Here is a 25029-nt window from a genome sequence, read left to right as displayed (position 1 = left end):
AAATGCAAAAGAGTTTCTTGTTACTCTTGAGCCTAATTGGCTTTCTTTCCGCCGGCAAGGAGCAAGTTAACTTAATGTACAAGTTGATTTTGGCAAAAAAATTATGCAGTCCAACTGTCTTATCCCAGGCTTCTTTTCTGTCCAGTTGTTTAATTTCTCTCTTTGCGCTTGGGAGTACGGCCAAAAATTATTTAAGCATGGCACTGTTCTCTTTTAATCTTGCGCCCCTGAACGATGATAGTAAACTTATGGTTTATATTTCCATGTAAGAGTATTACAACTCGCTCCAAAGCAAAGTACACTGAAGCTTGCGTGTTTAAGTACTGCGGTAATTGCTAACGAAGTTGGTAATTTTAATGTACGTGATCTATACCTGTATCTTAGCCTGATGTCGCTCGATTGCCTTCTTATTATTATTAAGTAGTATTTTTCCTAGGATGAATATGATTTGGTTGGTAATGTAATGATAGTTACACTATATTTGATGATTCGATTACCTCCTCATTGAAATGTTTATCTGGAATAAATTGAAATCTGATTGAAGTAACGCATTTGTAATGAAGATTTATTTTTATTCATTTGGGAATTTATGTTATTTCTGCTGGTGGATCTCATTACCGGGTAGAGAACGGCTGAGCGGACCATTTATTTGTGACTGCAGCGTAGTGAAATAGAATTATCCTCTGGATTTTCCCTATTTTGTAGCTTTACTTTGCGATATACCGGCCGTATTTATTTATGTGACGAGTATATTCCACTGTTTATTTCCCCGCTATGAAGGCTTAATAAAACTTACTATACTTGTATGTAGTAGCTATTTATTTTTTATTTTTTTTCCTTATCTTGACCTCGTTTAAATCATGTTAAAATATTTCTTGGAGTGTAGGTCAATGTATGTTATGCAAAAAAAGTTTTAGCCAACGTTTCTGTTTATTTTAAACCATCCTAAGGGCTTAACTTTGTACATAATTATTGATATTATTATCAGTATTATATATTACGTAATTATTGATATTATCGTTCATTTAACAACGGTAGAAAGCTTGTTCATTTTGGATTTGTTCTTGATTAAATACGAAAATTTGAAAATAGGTCCATCATTAAGAATCACCCGGTATTTAATGTCATAGGAAGACTCACGCTTATGAGTCCATATCTACTGGGGTACTATTTCGTACGGATGAGAATGGATGGGTCCTAGGAGAGAAGTGCTATTATTACTCCGATATCACTCTGCTAAGGCTTTTGATCCCTCTCTAGGAAAAATAATTCTACCCCATCAATTGTCCCGCAATCCTAAGAAGGGCGCCGCTTTGCTTCCAGAATCCTGACGAAGGCACGAGAAGTTAGCGAGACACTCGCTTTTATCGCGGTCGCCATAAATTTGGCAGAAACTTTCCATAACTAGGTACCGAAATGAATCAAGCGAGGAGGAACTCATTCGTGAAAGCGCAATGCTTAAGAGCTTAGCGATGAAAAAAGGAAGAACTCTCAGAACTATGAGGGAACTAAAAAAGTGAACAAAAAACGTCCGGGTTGGAGAGAAAAAAAGGTGGGGCTTAATATTTTTTCCCCCTTGAGGAGGGAACGGAGAGGGGTTTGAAGATACCGGGAGACTGTGGAAGAATCGGAGAATGAGGGAGCAAAGGTAGAGGAAAAAAAACGAAGTCCCTTAGAGAGAGCCATGTCGACACAACTTACGACGGAAATGATAAAATTACGCAGTGCGGAATAAAAATAACCCAACTTTTCCGGCTTCTTTATTTTTCGCCCTCTGACCGAAAAAAGAAAATATAATAAAACTAGGAAAAAAACCTTCCCGACACAAAACTTTATGATAAATCCCCACAGGATGACTTTAACTTAGGAGTCGAAAGGGTTTCTGCGGCTGTGCTCGGCCGATTCTGCTCTCCCCTGAAAATGTATCTATATCCCCTCCCTTAGGCAGACCCTCCTCGCAACATTCTCCAACGGACCAGCCCCTCCTTTCGACCCCGGACCACACGGCGCATTCCTTTCAATAGGCGACAGCGAAGCAAACCAAACGAATAGCTCATTCCTTTTTCATCAGTCCCCCCCCTCTTCCCACTGTCCCCTTCTGCGTGCTTGACTTTTGCCTGAACACCCCAACGTTGGCGGAGTTTTTAGGGGGCCAGAGGAAGCCTGGCCCCGTGAACTTAAATGGTTGTTTGCCCAAAAAAAAAGTAAGAAAACTGCTGTAAATTAAAGTACAATGAAAACAAAAACATCAAAATTTTAAGTAAATTTTAGTGTTAGAAAGTACTTAAAATGTTATTTTCAGTGGCTAATTAAAACATTTTCCAGGCACACTCGAGGGCTACGGAATACCCCACGTTTCACTGGCGAGGTGTTCCGTAGCCGCTAAAACAGCGGCAGGATTGCTTGCTCCCGAACATAAAACTCTAAACTTCGCCCATGCACCCCAGTTACTCCGCTTCGTGAACCAAAAGTCTCCCAGTAAGAACGAAACATTTTACCCTTCCCTGTGTACCTTTAACTTCCTTCACCTACTCAACAATGAAAACTTCCGCTAGAAAAGAGTCCACCGAAATAAATAAGTTGCCAATTTTGATACTAATTTCCTTTTATGCTCGTGTATTCGTCTTTTTTATCTGATGATGAAAAAATCGAAATTATCGTGCTTTTTATCAGAAGTTTTTGTTGCTCGCAGGAATGTATCAGCGGAATACTTCTAGGAGTCAGTTTTTTATTCTGTTTTCTTCAGTCTTCGAGAATTATGCATTGGCTCAACCGAGCGTATCAGTTCGTGGAGTCCTTAAAGAAAACCTCTATCCTTTTTGAACGCCTGTTTTTTCCTTCCAATGCTCCCGTAGCTGTCTTCAGGAACTCACCCTTCTAGCATTCTCTCAAGGAGTCTAGACTCCACAGCACCAACCTAATCTCTCCCTTTTGCTTCTTGTACCAGCCCCTTCCGCCCTTAAACGTCTACCCTATCCGCTGCGCTGTTCCCTGAATAACAGGAGCCCTAAAATCCATAAAATATGAAATGTCCTCTCGCTGAATCGCCATAGAAACGAATGAATGGCTGTACACTCGGCCCATGGGAATTATGGGCTACTTGAGTGTTTCTACCATATCCGTGAGCCAGAATAAAAAAGACTGGGTATGATTGGGCTGAAGGGAGGAAAGGAAAGGCTGGACATGCCTTGACCCCGCTTCTACAATCGCGGACGTTTATTGAAAACAAGTTGAAGGGAATTATAAAATATATAAAAGGGAGATTGGAGAAAAGGTGAAGGTCGAAGCTGCGAGTAAGGACGAAAAAATATGCCTAACGTTTTTTTCTTAACTTTCTTCGTCGGATAGGCTCTAAATTTTGCTCACTTGCTTGTTTCTGATGACAGTACAATATCCAGTCATCATAGATTTGAATTGCGCTCTAATTAATGAACCAAGTTTTCATATCGGAAATAGTTTGAAATTTTCTCAATACATAGCATTAATTATAAATGTTGTGACCGAGATCTCTTTTACAGCGCTGGGTTAATTTATTTATTTATTTATTTATTTATCACATCCCCCGTAAACAGCACATGACGGCCTTTTACAACGAGGTTTTCCAATATTAACAAATTACAACACAAACATCCATGCCCTGGATAAGGATCACCTACCCAGGCGGGATTCGAACCCACGACCTACGGTTTGGCAGGCGAGGACTTTACCCCACCGCCACCGAGGCCGGCAGGAAGGAATTGTTTAAGAGATTCACTGCTATGAAACAAAAAATAAAAATAACATTTAGAAAACACGATTTTTCCAAAAACAGCCTAGAATTCACGAAGAAGGTGTGGTTGCGGATTACGTGTGGATATGAAAATGCTTGTCAATCCTTACTCACCTATTGGGGTCTTCTACACTCATTCCTAATAAACACAATCTGGTATTATTTATGAATAGAAAACATTGTCTACTTCATGATGGTGTGGGTGGTGGTGAACTCCCCCCCCCCCCGGCATTTATTTTTATCTTTTCTAAATTAGGATTGACTTATTGATTTACGTAAGATTGAGAATCGTCTTCATTCGAGCTTAGCTGTTCGACGTTTATTCCAAAGAAAGGCAAGGCGCGGAAGATATGTAATGGAAACCTTTTTATATTCAAAAAGAAAGGTAGTCATATGTTATATCGTTCTTGTGAGAAATGAAGGAAGGACTGAAAGTGCCTGAGAAAGAAAAGGTTCTGGCATTTTTTGGAGTTGGGAGGATGGGTGAGAACCCTGAGAATTGAATGAATACATGTGTGGGTCAGAGATAGCATCGTGTGACAGGGTCAAACGCGTTGACCGAACATGGAGGGACAGCGGGAACGGGAGGGAAAGAGTCGGCCCGCTTGGCCCAGTGTCAGCGGAATTTTTTTACTAGCTCATATCGCGCAAGGGACTTGATGGCCGTGTAAAAGTCGACAAGCAGGAGAATTGGAGTGGGTGTAGCCGAGGCAGGGGGTTGAAACGATGGTAACGGAACTCGGTGTTGGGTGGGGAAGGAGTTGTAGGGGTTTATTGAGGGGGTTGGTCTGGTCTTCCACGGTGCAAAGTTTCTTCATGACGGGAGAAACGGCCTGTTTATGTGTTGGTGAGGGCTGGGAAATGGGGGCACGAAGAGGTGTAGAAGGAAGAGGGTTGAATGGACGTGGAGGCGACGCTAAAGGGCGGGGAAGCGGTGGGAGTTGGACGTAAAAGTGTGGGGTAGGATGTAGCGGGTATTAAATGGAGGGGTCCCATATAGCAGCCTTGAGGTACTCCCCACTCTCTTTCCCGCCTCCTCTGTTTTCGCCGCTACACCTCCAAGACTTGAGTGAGTGGTGATTGGCCGTGCTCCCATCCAACTGACAACCATTTCGTGCCCCCTCTCCTCGCTTCAACACCTGCCCTTTTCGCTTCCTTCGCCTCCTAGCATTTTGTCGGAAAGGTGAGCGGGGGTAAAATGGGGTATTTTTCACTCCTTATGGGCACTCCTTGCTTTCCTCTTTCTCTACGTCAGCGCCGCTGTCGTCTTCGTCTTCTCCAATAGGGAGGGTCCGGATGGCCGAGGCAAGGCGAAGTTTTGCTCCTTTCGGCTCCTCGTGTCCCTAGTCGCTCATGCTTCATGAAAAGGGTGGATGTGCGTGAGGAAGTATATCACGCTCTTGAGCTCGTGCGCCTTAACGGCATGGTCATGTTTTACTTGTCACGTAATTTCCAGCCTTAACTACGAGGTTCCCTCAGGCGGTAGTTTATTTTTAGTTGCACCAACGCCGAGGTTATGGTGGCCCAAGTTTTCATTCTATCCTGCTTGAAGTCCTCCTTGTGTTTGCCTCATACTACTTATTAGTCTTCATTTCTTTCTTCCCGGATCATCGAGTCATATGGATGAAAGGATTTCAAATCTTCGCCAAATTTAGTTTTCACTCGGATCATGCTTGGAGTGTAGTAATGGTTATTAAAAAGTTATTTAATAAGCGAAGCATTTTCATCTTGTGATGAATTTGGCATTTTTCTTTTCGTCTCGTCATGATTTCTCGAGCATGTTTCATTTATAAAGTTGTTGATACCTTTTTTCCCCCACAAGATTAAATATATCATCTTTCGATAATTTCATGAAAATATATATCTGGATCATTGACCAAGATGTGATTTTTTACTTCTTCATCTACGTTCAACGGTCTAACGGTAGGCCAGTTATGAAATGAACTTAAATGCCGGCGTCGATCGATCTTTTTTTATACACCTACTTGATAGTAACGTTGAAGAAAAATAAATATTGATTCAAAGCGCGTTAATATTGCTAAGTGCTGATTACTAGGGCTTGGGGTTGATATTGCATTTAGTAGTTTTTATCTTCAGTTTGTCACATATTTGTCAGTTACTCTCCCTAAGTATTTTTTCCCCATTTGTTATCGTTAAAAACAGATTCCTCTTTAACATTTTCCCAATTCGGATATTTTTGATCGATTTTTTTGTAAACTGTTTATAAATGTTTATAATTTCCTGCAGCTTTGGTTTATTCTAGGCATTATAACATTGTTTTTTTAAATTTTATTCTCTTTAATGAGATTTCCTCTTGGTTCAAGTGTGGGGCTTAAGTACTATACGGCATATTCTCCATTCCAAAATGTCTCTATAGCTTTGTTTCAGTGATAATATTAGTTACTTGTGAACTTTCTTCCTATCCAGTTTGTTATGTGATATCATTTACGGCATTCTTTTTAGTTTCATCTTTGAAGTCATCCTCTGGGTAAACCTCTTACTACCGGTTCTGCTATCTCAAGATTGGCCGTATCAATCTCGTTTATTTCTTGACTATCATCTTTTGTGACTTCCACCCGCTTGGATCTGTGTTTTCCTTCCGATCATTCATTTTTCCGATTGACGAAGGAGAAGAACCTAATGGTTTGGGTTTACTTTGAAGAATCGTAATTTTTGCGACGAAATTATCTTTTTTCGGTAAGCAGCTCTGAAAATCGTGCATTCTGTTCATCATATGGGAAGGTACGTCGAGTCGTCGCTTTATTGGTTAGACTGCACTGGTTAAGCTTACAGGTTTTTTAGTATCCTAAAGGTTATCATATGGCTTTGTATTTTTTTCGTGATTTTAGCAAACGTTTAATTTAAGACGCTTTTGAAAGGTGCTTGGGTGTGTTAGGAAAGATATGGTGCTTTCCGGACGAATTAACTGGTTTAAGGTCTGTCGGGTTATCAGCCGGGTGAGAGAATCCACGTTGCCCTATCTTGTGCGTGGAGAATTCTCTCACCCTGATGAAATCGCGAGAGAACTTAATTCAGGTACAAGAGCATGGTTTCTGAGGCGAGGCTCCGGCTTGAAATATTTGTATTTTATATAGGAGTATGCTATCCTGACACTGACTGACAGATAGCAATGAATAACATGGAATTCATGAAAGCTTACGCGAATGAGCTCATGTGAGAAATGCCTTAATGGGCGCAAAGTGATGTAATCGAGTTTCGAAGGCATTCAGATCTGAAATTGAATAAAATAAAATATATCGCAGACGGCCCTTATTGCTCATGATTATTCAGCTTAAGTATCTCGGGAGTCTCGCCGATTATGGCAGACCAGTGGTTTGAGTAATTGAGCCCTTATCTAACCGCATTTGTTTTGAAAGAAGCCGGAATACCTCTCTTCAAATTACTTATCTCTCCAATCAAAAACTGTTTACCCTTTTTTGATCAATTAAAAAATAAGGTATACAATATTGATGAGATTTATCTGGGATCATCCTCTTCCTTATTCGGTAGGTATTCTCCAAACTTAGGCCGTATGAAAATATTTCAGCTCGCAACTCTATTTTCTATTTCAACTTTAAACTCTCGGTGATGTAATTAGCCTTGGAATTTTATGCTTGCATAATCTGTTCGTTGTGTTCTTCCCACATTGTGATTTTTAGCAGTAGTAATCATTGGGCATCATTTTAGTGACGAATATTTTTGTATCACTTTTATGAACAATTGAATAAGTTTTTGGATTATCCTTTTTTTAATAGTTATGCTGTGAATTCGGACAAGATCCGAAATTTATCAAGCGCTTCATGAGCATTTATCAAGTTCATTCATTTTCGCCAGCCGTGAATAAGTGACAATACATGGAAGGAGAATATTTGGAACTGTACTTCAACATCCGCAAGAGCAGCATGAGCGACAACGCATTGTATGATATGGTATTTGGAGGAGGCGACCGACAGCTTAGGTCATTTGCGCCATGAGGGAAGGGTAGGTGAAAGGGGGGAGAGAAACCTGGCGTCGGCATTAGTCTGCTTTTAACGAAAGGCGCCAAGGAGGCCATGGCTTAACGTCCCATCTGACGGACGGAGTGTTGCGCTTGAAATGTCCTCCACACAACACTCAAGCAGGGATCGGGCAGACTATGATAATTTTCTGCCACCGCCAGGATTTGAACCCGAGCCCACGGGGTAGGAAGCTAACACTCAAGCCACCACACCAACCCGATCCCCAACAGTGCTTTGTGAAGAGATGAAAAGACAGTCTTACTTAATATTTTTTATCGATGAAAAACTTTCTCATTAAATTTCAGGTAAGTTTAATGCTTTAAAATGTACTTAATAATCTCGCAGGCGGTGAGAACCGCCTCTCGAACGCACGGAATAAACTAGCGGTTTCATTGTCCCTCTACATGATTTCCAATATATCTGATTTTCAACTTGCAACGGGGTGCCTAATTTCGTGCGAAGGAAGTCAATGGTGAATTTTAGCTGCTCTCTGCTGCTCATTGTGACGACCAGACTAAATTGGGCAATAGCTAGTGCTGCATTGCGATCCTTTGTTTTCCATTGGCCCTGCTAAATTTATTATTCTCACCCTGGATGTAGAAAAGTTTCCATTGAAAGTGATTCCTGGTTATTATCAATCCTCGTTTACGTACATATTAAAGCGTTTTAGCGGATATTTTGCCATAATTACGTAATATGAACCAGGACTTAATGAAATGGTACGCAGATGTCATGTTGCGCACTTAATTTCACAAACTTCTACTACACATGTTTCGATTGGCTTGCATTCATCATCAGTACCTGTAAAATTAAGTAGATAGTCGATATCTTTGTGTATCATTGAATTTGCTGTTCCACGAGATCTCTCCGGTAAAAGTTTACTTCAGGAATTACTAAATTTGATTTAAGCTAAATCTCCAATATTGAACGTTGATTTCGCACTCGGGCTTGTTCATTCGCTTTCCCAAATTATCTTGTCAATTTGTGTTATCCAAATACCAATTTAATGCAATCAGCTATTCTTCTCCGTGCTTCTGAAATTAACTTTTGATATATTTCTCTCCATGGCTTTCGGGTTAGCTGCGTCGAAGTTATTTTCATGATCATAGTTCGTGACCCATGCTTGCCACGCCATCAGATCAGATGTTGCCATAGTAGGCCTCGAAACATCATCTTAAAAATCAGTTCGACGCAGCTAACCCGAAAACCATAGAGAGGACTGCTATCGACCGCTGCGAAAGCCTCAACCAGAAAAATGCTAAAGCGTTATAATAGGAGAGCTTGGTTGTCGTTTGGGTTGGGTATCGGGATTACCATATGCTATGGCGTTTTAAGAGGAAAGCTTGGTAGCCTTGTAGATAGAGGGTGATCGGGCTATAGGAACAGAGAGGAGGCAGGGTTCCCACTCAACCGTGAAAACCTTAAAACCGTGAATAAGCCGTGAATTTCGTCTACCGTGAAAAAACCTGGAAATAGCCGTGAATTTCGTCTACCGTGAAAAAACCTGGAAATAGCCGTGAATTTCGTCGTAAAACCTTAGAAATCTCTCAAACTTGATTATAGGTCTATGATTGACAGATCAAAAGAAAAATCGATACGTCGATCATTATTTCAAGGTCAGTCACTCGCAGGCACTGTCCACGCATTTATCTACACACGTATGTTCGAAGCGCAAATATTGGTCCGTGTGCCATGACGATACACAGACCTTAAGCCTGTGATTGGAACACCGGTAGCTAAAGTGTTCATTGATCCTGGCGAAAAATTGACTTCCCTGCCACCCTCCATTTCCGTCTCACAACCTTTCATCTACATCTACATCTACAAATTACCCTGCGAGCCACCTCTAGGGTGTTTGGCAGGGGGTGATCAATCACCAGCATGCAGCATGCATTTGGACTCCCACATGCACACCACACCGTCCAAGAAACGTCCCGTATAATAACAAACTATACTACTATATACTGTTAGAAATAGAATATAGAATAGAAATTCAGAAACATGCAGTAAGTTTTACATAGGTTAGCAGGCTACACTACAAGTCATGCAATCTATTTACGCGCTCTATTGCTGCCGTTATAATCTCTTATTGATCGTGGAAAAAATGACATTCGGAATCTGTCTGTTCTGCAATCTATCTCTCTTATTTTATTTATATGATCTGATCTTCCGTAGTACGTTGGCGTCCGCAAGATATGGTTAACTTCGTCAGAAAAGACACTGCTCTTGAATTTATCTAAAAGGTTTAGTCTATTTTTCAATCTACGGTCCGACAGAGATTCCCATCTGAGTTTATGTAAGAGGTCAGTTACACTGACCTTTAGCCGGCTTTATATTTTGGCAACTATTGGCGTCCTAGAAACAGTTTCATTGCCGCGTTTACATTCCCGGCGTTTATCGCGTTTGCTAAATTTTTAGTTTGGTTATAAGTGCGGCAGGTTATAGTTACGTGATCAATATTTCTTCATAAAACGGCTTATCAAAAGACCGTGAAATTGGCGAAATTTAGACCGTGAAAACCTGGAAAAAACCGTGAATTTTATAATTTGGTTTGAGTGGGAACCTTCCTGGAGGGTAGGGCTGCAAAGAGGAGGGTCTAGAGATGTAATCCCGGGTGAAGCCTACAGACACCCCTAAACAAAAATACTCGATGTACGTGATTGCCCAGGGATAGAAACATGCTCCTTTTACTCGGATTCTGTGAATTTTACCCACGAGTGAATGAAGGGGTGAGCTTTACTCTCACCTATTCGAACCAACCATCAGGTCGAATCGCTGAAGGAGTGAATACAGTTATTGGTGCACAAAGGGTAACGGCGTATCATCATCTGGCCAGGCATCTGCCAGATGATGATACGCCGTATCGAAACCGGTTGCAAATATAGATTTTATTTTGGGAACAGTTAAGTCTTTTTTTCTTACCCTTTGTGGATCATGAAGGAGTTCCACCATGTTTCGCCACCCACCATCGCACAGTTACTGGTATTTTATTTCTTCCGAGACTATGTAAAAGATAGGTAAATTCCATTCACGACGTGCTGCTGAAGTAACGCTCCTCAATTAATGGAAGTATTTTAAGCCTAGTTCACAGCAATGTGACTGATTTTACTCGGCGTAACTATGGAGTTGAACACTTGGGTGGAGCGGCTACTGGTTCAAAGCAACTTAAAGTTATCTAGCTTAAAATGAAATATTAGCTATAGAAGATCATCACTTGGAAGTAGCCAGTGGCTGGGAAAATAATAATAGCTATCGACAGCCGTAGGACTATTCAAAATTCTCTTAAATCTATGTCACGATTAATACCCAGTCCGAGCTTTGTTTGTTGGTGCTCGCAAATTCGTAAGTTTGGAGGATTTTAAGTCAAGTTACGTCAATGAAGGATCTCAGGTTTTCCCGGCGAATAGACTGGAGGAAGAGTTCTCGGGTTTCCAACCGGGTCCAAAAAAAACCCTTGGACCCGGCTGGAAACCCGAGAACTCTTCCTCAAGTTACGTCAAGTTCAGTTATTGTGATCTGGGCTATAGGATTTGGCTCCACATTCTTCCATGTCCTCTCTGCCGGAGCAATCGAAAGCCTCGTTACGCGTCGCTCAGCGCAGCCGCCTCTAAGTCGGGCCATAAATTGAGGCCGTCGCTGTAGCGCGTGGGGGTGAATGGGAGGAAAAGATTTGGCTCACTGAGAGGGCGGCCGATTCGGAATCGCATTTCCCTGAAATAGCGTGGGACTCGAGAGGGAAGGGAAGACTTCTTCGTCGCTCCCGGTTGTTGTCTGCCGGAGCGTGAAAGATTTGTCGCGGCATTTTTATACAGCCACTCAATATCTTCGATCTACACTTCGCCCCCTGTCAATCGGGCCTTCAATCACTTCCAACCCCTCCCTCCCGCTATACTTTCCTCTCCCACCACTTTCACATCTTCATCCATCCCTCCAAGCCCGCCCGCCCGCCCGTCGGCAAGGTTCCAATCGAATTCATCGGCTATCGTATTTTCCCCCTAGTTTATAGATATTCTGGGAAGGTGGAAGGAAAGGACGAAATATATTTGCCTTGGTGTGCTCGTTAATGTAGTGAAGAGGCATGTGATGTCTTCCTATCCTTGACAAAAGTGTTTTTTGTGTGATCTCAGTTAAGCTGTCGTCGTTGTCCCTCTGCCATTGCAGTCAGCAGTATGCACATTTGTTGGTTTTATTGAGGTGTCATTTACCCGTAAACTCGGCTATAATACGTAGTATTTTGAACCCATACCTCCCCGATACCTTCAATTTTTGCATATGTAATGATCAAAGTTGTTAATGAAAAAATTCCAATCTCAACAGTTTTACAACAATCAATGAGAAAGTAACAGAACACCGAATTTGAGAAATTATGTACAATTAGAGAGATCTATCCATAGATAAAGATCTATCACTGTATTCATATGTATGTATAATGAAGCATTTAATCATACTTTTTTTTAATTCAATTTAAAAAATTAGAAATTTTAAAATTCCAGTTATTTTGTGAACACCCCTCGTACTTTTAAGTCTGAGTCTTTTTTTACATTTTCCCTACGAATAGTCAAAACTTGATTTCAGAGTCAATGGTTAGCGTTTGATTTTATAATTCAATATCTTAACTAATGTGGCATTATTATTATTATTATTATAGTATTCTACCGATTAAGGTAGGTTTCCATGGAGTATTCAAGAAGTGATCTGGAAGCTCCAATAATTATACATTTTGAATTCACAACTTTTCAGCTACATCATAAAATTTCATGAGGAGTTCCACCGTGTACTGAAATGCACCCAAAGGTGGGCTGCGGAAAGATTTCTTTTAACATTATCACGTCTTTCTCGCAACAAAAATGTTTCTAGTCACTATTCCTTGCGATGCATACATTTTGTACATAACGCAAAATAACTTAGTAATTTCAAAATATTTAACGGAAAGATAAAAACCCTCTCTGCAAATATTTCTCAAACACCGGAATCGTTGACAATTTACTCGTTTCCCGTTGGCGGAGCTTTGTCCCAATTTTTTACCGTGATTTTTTGAGCATCTGGCTATAATGTTTTGAATTATCCGGTTTCGAAATTTCATTAGAGATTCTAATGAAAGTAGGTAAGCGTTAACAAACGTAACTTATGGTACCTAGGTCGATGTGTTGGAATCACTTCATCGTGTACGAAATAATTGATAAAATATTCTCGGATTTGGTACCTGGGTAAGGCTGTTTGGGGCGAGGTAGTTTCTCATGGAAACGTTGCTCTTGAACAGCCGTACCTGGTGCCAAGCTTACAAGATTTTATCATCAGTATTCGCCGGGAAGGCCTGCATTCGTACAATAAATTATTAATTTCCATTTTCATATTTAATTAAAAAATTAATGACAACTTTTAAGTCGGACTACACCATTTTCGATACAGTGTATTGAAATAAGTATTTATTTAATCTCTTGATGTAAAAAATATCAAACCAGTCTTTACTACATGAAAAAACAAGCTAACTCGAGACTGTAGTTGAGAAGAGAACCAACATTCCTCTTAATAGTTCATCCTCGTATTCCAACCCACCAACATTCCTGACACAAGTGGCCCCATTTCTCGGCTGTCTCACTAATCACTGCTGCTCCTAATCTCGTTCTCCCTCCCAATACTACCATATAATAATAATAATAATAATAATAATTTTTACTACCCCATATTATTTTTTAAAATTTTTATTCTCAAACCACCAAATACAGCTCATATTGGCCATTTTACGTCGAGGTATTCAAAACATTTAGCAAGTAAACGTACACGAACAACCATGCCTTGGACAGGAGAAACCTACCCAGGCGGGACTCGAATCCGCGACCTCTTGTTTGGCGGGCGAGGTCGTTACCCCTACAAAATTACAGGTGGATTTCATTTCACATTTAAAAAATTGATGACGATTATTTCATAAATTGTGATCCAGGGTTAAGATACTGTTTACTGTGAAAATTGCAAATCATTCTTTAATACATGAAAAAAACGTAGCTAACTCGAGACTGTAGGAGGGAAGAGAAACAACATCCCTCTCTATAGTCCATCCCCGAACCCCAACCCACCATTCCTGACACAAGTGGCCCCAATTCTCGGTTGTCTGCTCTAATAACTGCCGCTTCTAACCTCTCGCCCCCTTATGCCTCCCACAACTACCCTATACCTCCCACACTTAACGCTTCCGACCTCCTCCCACATATTTTCCCAACTCCCACCCCTCAGTCTCCTCCTTACTCTCAAAACTTCTCTCTATCTCTCTCCTTTCCCTTTCCACTTGTCCTCCCCCCACCCTCCTACCCTCTCGAATCAATAACGTCGACTGTGTGCCCCCCCTCACCCCTTTTCACTTCCTTCCCCCCCTCCTTACCACCACTTCCTCCTCCCATTCTCCTCCTTCCTTCCTTCCTCTGCCAGGATCCATCCCTCCCTCCTCCCTACACAGTCTCAAAATGCCTCCTGGCTCCTTATCTTTTGCCTTGCGCCATTTCGTCCGTTACCTACGTTTCAAGATTGAAAGATGAAGACGCCGCGCTGCCGTAATCATTGGCTTTTACGGTGGGGAGTTGGATAGTGCGAAATTGAAGGGACCAGATAAATAATTTTGAGTTTTTAAAGAAATTGTTACAGTGCGTTAACAACGTTTAAGGAATACCCTGTCCGAGTGAATTAGTTCCGTGTAACGTGTACCTGCAAGTTGGGAGTCATGAGTACGATTCGAAAAATAATAATGCTTTTCGTAATGTTCGAGTAAAAATTTGGATTTCATTACTCTTTGGAAAGGTAAAAATGATGTTCGAACGCGCGTTTTCAATGATTGTTTTAAGAAAAATTTTTAAATTTTTTTAAGAATAATAAATCGCGTTTTACGTAAAATACCTTATATAGCTGAGGTTACATTCACGTCTCGTTTAATTTCATTTATGCTTCTTTACCTACCGAGTCTGATTTTGACTTCCACTCCTTATCTTTTGCTTCGCGCCATTTCGCCCGTTACCTACGTTTTAAGATTGAAAGATGAAGCCGCCGCGCTGCCGTAATCATTGGCTTTTACGGTGTTAGGTCGGATTGTGCGAAATTGGAGGAACCAGATAAATAATTTGAGTTTTCGAGACATTGTAACGGTAGAAGTTTTAGGTGCTGGAAGCCGTCTTTGAGAACACTTATAAATGCCTACTTTAAAGGAATACCATGTGAGGTCCGTGAAATGTGTAAGGCAAAGTTGTCAATCTCTGTAAGAAGTCGGGAGTCAAAATCACGATTCTAAATAGAATTAATTTTCGTTTTGTTTCAGTGGTTATATGGATTAAAACTACCCTGTGGAAAGGAAAAAATTATTTCTGTGTGTTCATTTTCAATTATTGCATTCGATAATTTTTTTGGATTTTTCTTTTGAATTTTTTAGTTTCAATTCACGAATAATATCTTACTGAGCCGAATATACGTGCATTTATAATATTATTTATTTTACCCTTAAATCTTAAAGTTCTAAACTGCCTCCTGGCTCCTGACGTCGAACATGTATGCATGCGCCATTTCGCCTGTTACCAACATTTAAAGAATGAAAGATGAAGGCACAACGCTGCCGTAATTATTTGCTTCTTCAGTTGGAAATTACAAAACTGAAGGTAGCAGATAAATAATTAGTGCTTTAAAAATTTTGAACCATATGCGTATCTTAAGGTAACCGAAGGCATGTCAGAGGTCCTTGAAGCTCTTTGAGGTTCCATATTAATAATAACGCCTATCAAATGCAATGCGCGTGTGACGTATAAGATAGGCTAGCGTCGTGATACGTGTAAGAACGATTTGGGGTCATAAAAACAAGCTGGGTGTGTGAAATCAATGAAGAGATGTGTTACGCTTGCTTTAATTTATGTGAATTACTTCTGCTCCTTGGCAATATAAAAATATCTCCTAACTTGTCTCTCCGTTCCTTGCAATCGGTGCATTTAGCTCATTTTTCTTGTAAAATGTTTAAGTTATATATTTTAGTGTTCTTTAATCGGAAAAGGCCAGAATTAATGTATATGGTAGGGTTGTGAGGGATAAGATATCTTTCATATTGCCTTATAATTTGCATCATACAGGTCCGCATTATAATTATCCATTTGGCCAAAGTTGAACTATTCTCCAAAAATGGATTCTATGTTAAATTTCCTTTCAAATATCCAAAGTCAAGCTTTAGTAACAAATTTTTTTCTTGAAGCGCACTCTTGATGACATGTTTATTTTGGTAGTTGTTAGCGATTTAACCTCAATCTGCGCTGCCGCCCATGCCTAAAAGTTTTGTCATCTCGCTTAATAATACTGGTGGGCTCTGGAGCTAAGTACAGTGTAGATAAGATAAATGTAATTTTCTGTTATGAGTCAATTAAGGCATAAGCATTGCCCACCTTGATGACCAGTGGGGCACAAAAACAGCATGAAGAACCACCCTAAAAATTTTGTGAGAAGCACGGTGCGTGGATAGCGCAGTAGCAGAGCCTGCTAAATGGCCCTGATATTCATGAATCGATTCAAGGTCCTGGGGAATTTTTCCTCTTTGTAGTTGCTGAAAATTGCACTGTTATACATGTGTCAGGATATAAATAATCACTCAAATAACCTTTTCTTTCGCTTCACGGCATTCACGTACCCAATTCTTTCATTCGTTTGGTTGTTTCTTCCGTATGGTAAAATTTATGATTAGTCATTATTTTTCCGCAGGTATTTGCCTTGGTTTTCGAGGGTACAGGATAGATTCATCTGCATCACATACTACTCCGTAAGTCACCTCAATAGGCAGTGGCTGTTCGGACTCCAGACTTTAACAAAGTAATAATAATAGTAAAAGTGCGTACTGAGTTCCAAATAGCAATTATATAAGGCCTTTATTGCTCGGGGGAAAAACGAATTCCTATTACTATACATTCGGCAAAAACATCTCTCCTTATTTATCGTTTCTGTCGGGTCTAGAAATAGAGTGACTGTGACTGCCATCTAACTGTGACACCTCCTGACGGAGTGTGATGAGTACCAGCTTACGCGAGACAGAATAGGCGTCAGGGGCAACCTAGAATGTATTCTGGGCGATGACCATGACCGTCTAAGCCGTATCATAGAATTCATCAAGAAAACTGGCCTTATAAATTCAATTTGATTGGTTTAACATTTATATCAATAATCTCAACATTGCCGCACTTAACTGAAAATATAGTGTATGCTTATGTCGCAATTTGATTGCGCGTGGTACTAATGGCCTTAGTTGTCAACGCACCCGTAACCCCAAACCTACCTACCTACGAAATATAGTGAGGCTTTAAGATGATATCCTCCGGGTTGCTCTGAAAGACTTCTATTTTTCATTTCTCAAGCAATGGAAGCCTAGAACGTAGCTTCCGAGTCTCCACCGGCTCCCGGTGTTTAAATGCCGTGTGACCCGTAAAGGTACGTTTTCATGGCCGCGTTTCAGGCGAAGAGATGCGAAAAGGGAATCTTCAGAAACCTGGAATCCTTCGCGTGAGTCCGCGCAAGACGCGTAACCTATACCTAAATTGAACCTATACTTGGGGTAACTTTCCAGTAATTTGACCAACTCATCATATGACGCAAAAACGGCCTCTCCGCCATTTTGTTTTTAGAGCATGTTCTTGTAGAGATACTAAAGACACTAAAATTGGATTCCTCAGATCAAAAACTTCTTGAATCACTACAAATTAGCCAGTAATTAGCCAAAACTTCTTCTAGAGAGGTTTTGGCCAGCTTTTTTCGATTTTGTTGATATCTTCTCAACTTTCGACGTGCGTAACTCGCCAACGTGGCTGCTTGCGTGAGTCTTGTCATTTTGATGAATTTATTGTATCCGAAATTTGGGGAAATATAACTTAAGCAAACAATTTTATAGACTTCAGGTACCGAAACAGAAATCTTAAATATAAAGCATGGAGGGAGAGAGGAGTATCTGTTGGAATGTAAGGTAAGGAGAACTTTAATTTCTGATGATTCTCGAAGGTTACGAATGCTGAAGCTTGAGTAGTAATATCATTGTGTTCGCAGCGAAAGATTTTTTGGCCAAATGGAAGTCTCTACGTGAAATATATCACACCTTGTTACTACTGCAAACTGACGTGTGGATGAAAGTAGTGGGCTCTTAGATAAAGTGACCATACGTCCCAGTTTACCCGGGACAGTCCCGTTTTCAGAACGCTTGTCCCGGTGTCCCCGCGATGTTCCCCGGGACAGGCAAATGCCCTGGTTTTTGGCTTGCATCTGTGTGAAATGCTGAAACTTTTATTTTGCGTCCTTTTAGAAATCTGCTGCCCTGACAAAAAACAACAATAAATAATTATGCCACTAATGGTGCTAGTATCTTACTGTCTCTATCCTGATACTAAATCGAAAGAATATGGAGGGGGAAAAACTGGTATCCGACATTTACGACGTTAGTGTCTTTTTTGTAATTTCTACATGCAGTTAACCGTCAACAACACAATAAGGTTAATGTTTGAAAGTCTCCCATAGTTTAATCACCTGACCATTTTAAAGGGCAATGTTTAAAATTTAAATACCCTACCCCAAAAATTTCGCGCGCGAAAATGCTGAGGTACGCTATGTGTCCCCCTTTGTTCCTTCCAAGAGATGGTCACTTTATCTTAGAGAAAGTGGAAGAACTTCACTTTTTGGGTTAGATGATCTGCAAAAGATAATTACAACGTGACGTCACGTTTCATTTGTTTCATTGTCGTTTCTCTTCGGCAGATAGCGGGCGGGAGCCTCCTGCACCATATTATATGGCAATATAGAGGACTCTGTCCTACACGTAGGTTCGGCAACGCATCGGTTCGCTTGCATGCGAACGGTTCGCGCGTAGAATTCTGTCTCAATAATCATCAGTAAAACTAAGGTGTTGGACTCCAGCTGCGTCCTACTTCTAGATATCATTTTATTAGTACTGTCGTCTTTGCAGTTGTCGTCTGCGTAACTTTTGTCAAATTACCTCCTTTTTTTAGTTTCTTTACGGTTGATCCAGAAAAAAAGTATCTAAAATCGTGTTTTGCGAATGCTTAAAGGGGAGGTGCTTCTAGGTCTTCCATTTTCGGTTCTCTGTGTTTTTTTAAATCTAATTTCATTCCCGTTATCTGCGGGCGCTATTGAATTACGATGTATTGAGTGAATATCACGTAAAGGAAAACGATATATCGAAGAATCGAAATACTAGCATGCGCAGTGATGAGTAAACAGGGATCCTTCGTCAATCTTGCGGCCTTCTGAGGCCTTTTTTCCAATCCCTCCATAATCTTCATCCCCGTCATCTGTTCTTCCTAAGCATAGGTACTTCTCAATTATTTCTTCTAATGACAGCACATATCAATATTGTTCGTGGGTTATACTGAAAAGTGAAAGCTTTGAGATGACAAATCACATCCTCTTGACTGTTCGTATTTTCTCTGTATGTTCAAGGTGTGGCAGGACGAGTGAAAAATAGCTCCTCTCTTTTACTTTCTCGTCCGAAAATCTTCCCACAATACCGATTCCACCCTTTCGCAGATAACTTGATGGCGTCACGAACTCTAGGCAAGCAGTTCATCGCTTCTCCCCGCAACTCGTCGACCTAGAATATCGGTGGCCGAGGTTACTGGTCGTTTACTCTCTTTTGCCAGTTTCCTTCCTTCTATCAGTGGTTCTCCTTGAACGAGTAAATGAACCAGAACACTAATGATGTCACCGACAAATCGTGGAGTGTTGAGCCCTGCTTATTATGAGAATGTCCACCTCATATTCAGAGAAACTTCTTTACGCTGGTACGTCGATAGCAATGGATAGATTATGTAATGACTCTCAATGACTAACTTTGATACTTCTTAAGTACTATCTCACACTCTGACTACTTCCACAGCTCTTTGTCATGGCTAATAACGTCCAATCTGTTTTTCACAACAGCCCATTTTCAACTAAATTAAGTATGCCAAGCCAGAATGTGAAATTTTTATGCGTGGAATACCTACTGTGGTGTGCCTATTGAACGTAAGATTTTGTCCCACTATTCATCATCATGGGTCTCCCCGTGAATGTATGACTTCAATACGCCTTAGTCGTTGTCTGAGCCTCACGCCGAGGAGCATATCAGCACATGCATAACCATCGATAGTTATCCAATAAGTTATCGATAATATTATAGATCACTTACACACAAGAATATTCGCACGTCTTCCCGACTATATAAAGAGGTACACACCAAGGAATCGATAGCTATAGATAGTTTTACAACGATTTATTGATAGTACTATCAATTGGTTTTATTCCCCCCCCCCCCCCCCCCACGCCGCCTTACGAGATTTTTAGAAAAGTGGAAAGAGACTTGGCGCTCTTTCACCGGGAATAAACTACGCGCAATCAAGCCGGTAATCTCAGCGTGGCCCACGTCTGTAAGGAGGAATCGCAGGGAGGAGGTCGCAATCACGCGACTGAGAATAGGGCACTGCGCTCTCACCCACTCGTACCTCTTCACTGAAGAGAGAATTCCACCCCTATGTGATGATTGCGACTCTCCCATTACTGTGAGACATCTCCTGACAGAGTGAGAAATACCGTTCTGTGCGCCATCGGCTGAACATCGGGGGAGACCTAGGGCACATCCTAGGGGACGACCCTGATAGTATCAGCCGAGTCATCAAGTTTTTAATAGAGACTGGGCTAATTAATATTGTTTAAATTCTAACCTTTTTATTATCTGACTACCCCTTTTTATTTTTATGAATGTTTAAATACCCTTTTAATGCATCTTTTAAAAATTTTGATTTTATAGGTTTGTCGGTGGTGCAAATGACCTTAGTTGTCGAGGCACCCTAACACAAAATACTACTACTACTACTACGAGAGCTTTCACACGACAAGATTTAATTCCGAAGAACCGATTTCGAAAGCTGGTAATAATGGAAAGAACAAAAAAAACATCGTACAGCTAAGTGCAAAAAATAATTTTTGGAGCACGAGCGTGAGCCGCGGAGGTGCATACACATGTCCCATAAGAAATCAATCATCCGAGGGATTGCTTGCCGTTCTTATACTCTCGTTTTTTTTAATACCACTTCTCCGCCTTCCTAAGAAAACGTGGAGCAGCCAGGGGTTCGCGGGCGAGGGGAAAACGACAAAGGTTACTTGACGAGAAACAAGTCAATATGCCAAGGGAACGTGCTGAAAAGAGGGGTGACGGATTAGGGAACATGAAAAAAGAAGGAATACACGGGGTGGGTAAGCTGGGAGAGAAAAAAACGAGGATAAGTGATGGAAGAGTGGGAAGTATTGGAAGAGAGATGGGAAGTAAGAAGTAAAGGGAAAAGGATGGAGATGGAGGAGCCGACGTGAAGGATAAGGAAGATGGGAATGACAGCAAAATGGATGGATATTGACAAGTCTTGAGTCGAGCTAGGGGATGGGGTGCGGTAGAATTTTGGAAATGGAGGACATCTCGAGCATTCTCACCCTACTAATTTAAGTATGCTGGAACTAGCCACGGTGAAAACTTAACGGAGTCGCCTGCAATGCACACATCGTGCGAAAGTTCCAGAGAGGAAAAATTTTTCGCGTTGACGGGGATTTGAACCCGGATATCCCGATACCCGGTCGAGTGCTTAGTAGAAATCTTGTCTGTTATAGTGTAATAGTCCACAAATTTTCACGAGAAACGGGAGGAATACAGGTCTCATTATTCTACCAGCTCTATGATAGTATTACTATGGCCGCCTTTCTGGCTTGTGTCGCCTAATCGTTGTAAGCATGAACAAGCGTTACAAATTGCCGCCGAAACTTTTTCCAGTTGACCGCCTTATCGTCGACGGTGCTCAACGCGGCTAACATTACAACCTGCGTAGCCATATTTTCTCGACTGGCAATATTACTACTTATTGCATCGTGAGCACTCAATTAATTTCAATGTTTGTTTCACCGCTGCCCCAATGTTTTATCACTAATTCACTCGATTCAAATTATTCTCTGCAATTCTTTTGAGTTCGTGATACAGACATGGCACATGTGCTTATCAGGATCACTGCTCTCTTTTGGGTGTTTGGTGCATTACACAAACAAAATGGTACCAGGAAATTCAAGGATACCAATTATGCAACCAAGAGGACTGCATAGAGGATGCTTAATTCCAACCTGAAGAAGGCTGATTTCTGTTGCAGCTCCGGTCGCATTTTATTGTTTTCAAAAATATCTGCGGCGCGGTGATGAATGCAATTCAATCCATTTTGTCTTATGTTTTGCAGTGTAAGTTTTATAATTGCAAGGAATGCCATTGAAAAGCTATGAATTTGTTAGATCACGTCATTATGTTAATAAATTTCGGTTATAACACCTACAACACCTCATTTCCTCGTGAAACTCGGATCACTTTGTCCTTCAGCGACGCGAGTGGCGACTTTTATGAACCCACTTATGCGCGGAGGGTGGCAACAGTGGCGTAACTATGGGGGGCATAAGGGGATGCATCCCCCCCCCCAAAGCCTCTGAGAAATCAAAAAAATATTTAGAAAAAGAAATATAAAAATATAAATTGAATTTATATGACCCGAGTCATATAAATTAAAGTTAAAGTTAAATTTTAGTTGCCAAGTGTTAAATTTTTAATTTTAAGTGCCAAAGTTAAATTTTAAGTGCCAAAATAATTTAAAATGCATTTTCAGGCATGTTATTTTTCAAAAAAATTTCGTGAACTCCCCATTTCCTGGGGGGGGGGTAGCCCCCACTAACCCCCCTCGTCCCCCCCAAAGCATATTCCTAGTTACGCCACTGGGTGGCAACACATTTAGAGGCCAACTTGAGGAGACTCTTTCGTTATATTCGTGTATGCAACAGTACTTTTAACAATTTCTCTTTTCACCCTGTAATACGTGGATTTTTTTGTCTTTAGGACTCGGAGGGTGACACGCCCCTGCACGACGCGATATCTAAGAAGAGGGACGACATGCTGACCCTTCTGCTGGACCACAACGCTGACATCATGCTGACCAACAACAACGGATTCAACGCGCTGCACAACGCTGCTCTTCGCGGAAACCCAAGGTGAGACCCTAGTCGGATTCCCTAATCACGACACGCTTTGAAAATACGCGACTGAAATAATAATAATAATAATAATAATTGACTCATTAATTGCTCTAGGAGTTTTAACTCCTATGGAACATGGAAATTGTTAAAGTGGTGAGCAGTACAATAGGGTGGTTTCCTATTATTTTTTTATTGCTTTAATCGAAAGATTATTACTCCTGGAGTACGTATTTCACGCTTTTAGATTTTTAAATGACAACATCTATTTTTTGCGATTAAATGAAAAGTGAAAATTTTCAAGCGCGCGAAAACGCGACGCTTAAGTATGAATGCCGGGAAATATCTCCGTACGTCGTATTTCTGGTTCCCCCTCCCGCCCGGTGAGGTGACCTTGAGGCGAAGCTTAGCGCTGATACGTCGCAGGATGCTAGCGGATAGCTGAGTACCTTGCTGGACGGTAGCGCTTGACTTAAAAAGGGTTTATTAATACCTTATCAAACGAAGAAAACTTTCCGAACTTAGCCAGTTTTAATAGGTGATTATTAAGACATGTTTCCCTGAGCTCTGTGCCTCATGCATGCATTGGTAACCTCAGACGATGTATAACTCCTATCCTCTCGTGTAGAAACTAGGTCCCTGTGACGTCATGCGGAGTGGAATCGCATGGGCGCCAATCTGGCCTTTTTCAAATGAGGATAAAATTTGACCCTTGCCATTCGTCTAAACCGGTATTTCAAAAACCAAATAATTTGTGTATTATGAATACACTAATGGTGGGTAACGAATCGCAATCAATGCCTTTCGTTTTCTTTGATGAAGGAAACTACCCAATTAACATGGTAAACTGGAAAAAAATAATTTCTTTTTCTAACTGAAAAACTAACATTAAACATACCAAGAAATAAATAACACAACCTTAAAAAAGGAAATTTAGCTTAACAAATGAAACAAGAACTAAATTACTACTTCTAACACAACAATAGGTATTAATCACATCAATGAGGAGATGAATGATTATTAAATTACATGATCAGTGTTCATGGGTAGCAAGAAAGTAGGTGGGTGACAATCCTTTTCTTAAATATTTCCAGTGATGCACTGTCTTTTACATGTTTCGGCAAACCGTTCCACAGCTTTGAGGCAACAACAGTAAATGACTTCTGAACTGTAGCTGTGCGGAACTGTGGGGCGAACAAAAAACAGGGGTCTTGTCTTGTCTTGTAACAACGTTAGTGATTTTGCAACTGGGGAGAAAAAGATCCTTTAAATACAGAGGGCTACCATGTTTAAAGAGATTGAATATAAAGCAAGCCATGCTATAATTTCTCCTTGATTTAAGATCAAACAGGACAGCTTTTCAAAATAAGGTGTAATGTGTTCATCTCGCCGTAAATTAAAGATTAGAGAGGTATCGTGCTCGTCCACGCTGTTTAACGAGAAGGGAATGGTTATTATTCGAACCATTGGCAATACGAATTGCCCTGGAATCAAGTGGCGTGTATAGTGCCACGGTTTGAGCCCCTCTACATACAGGGGTGTATTGATGCAAAGTCAGGGTTAAAGAAAGGTCTTAATTAATAGTAAGATTCGTATGTATTCAATCGTTGGACACATAAATTGTAAGGATGTAATTAGTCTGAACGCCAAAGTGATCATGAAGTGCTTCCTTTATACGGTTTTTTTCACCTAGAAGAATTGAAAAAAATCATTTTAAAGCGTTTGCATTTTGAAAACTTACTTTGGTGCGTCATTTTTTATTTTTCATAATACTGGGCGTGTCGGTATATTTATGTTAACTCGGCTATCGGATTAGGTCATATGGATATTTAATCCTACGATCCAATGACTCCTCTCGTTTGCTGCCCTAATAGTTGAATTGGTCCAGCTGCCGAGGGTTTTGCCCACCTGTTTTTGCTTGAGCCTCGCATTCCCTGCTCGCGACGCTTTTAAAACCACATATCTTACCTGGAGTAATTTAGAATTTCTCCCGCCAGTGCAGCTCTAGGGGTCTTGGTTACGGGCCAGCCTTTCCACCGCGATTTTGTAGCCCTGAAAGGCCATTTACACTCTTGAAGACAAAATCGAATCAGAAAAGGCACAACGTTCATCCTTTGTTCTCATTTCTTGATTTTTGTGACCGCAAATCTTTGAAATTCTGCTTAGTTGCAGTTTTTTCACGCTTGTCTAAATTGGCAGCATTTTTGGGATTTTTTCCATTACTACACG

At 40.7% G+C, this 25029-nt stretch overlaps 1 protein-coding gene across 1 annotated transcript in view; it reads left to right on the top strand.

Moving 5' to 3' along the window:
- LOC124168680 (E3 ubiquitin-protein ligase mib1-like) overlaps positions 1–22822 on the top strand; it is a 288747-nt gene extending 265925 nt beyond the window's left edge. The window contains exon 11 of the mRNA XM_046546947.1: positions 22667–22822. Coding sequence (XP_046402903.1) covers positions 22667–22822 — 156 coding nt within the window. The remainder of the gene's footprint in view (positions 1–22666) is intronic.
- Positions 22823–25029: the final 2207 nt, after the last annotated feature.

This window comes from Ischnura elegans, chromosome 12 (genome assembly GCF_921293095.1).
Source record: "Ischnura elegans chromosome 12, ioIscEleg1.1, whole genome shotgun sequence".
Classification (NCBI taxonomy): domain Eukaryota; kingdom Metazoa; phylum Arthropoda; class Insecta; order Odonata; family Coenagrionidae; genus Ischnura; species Ischnura elegans.
This window is presented reverse-complemented; position numbering and strand designations above follow the sequence as displayed.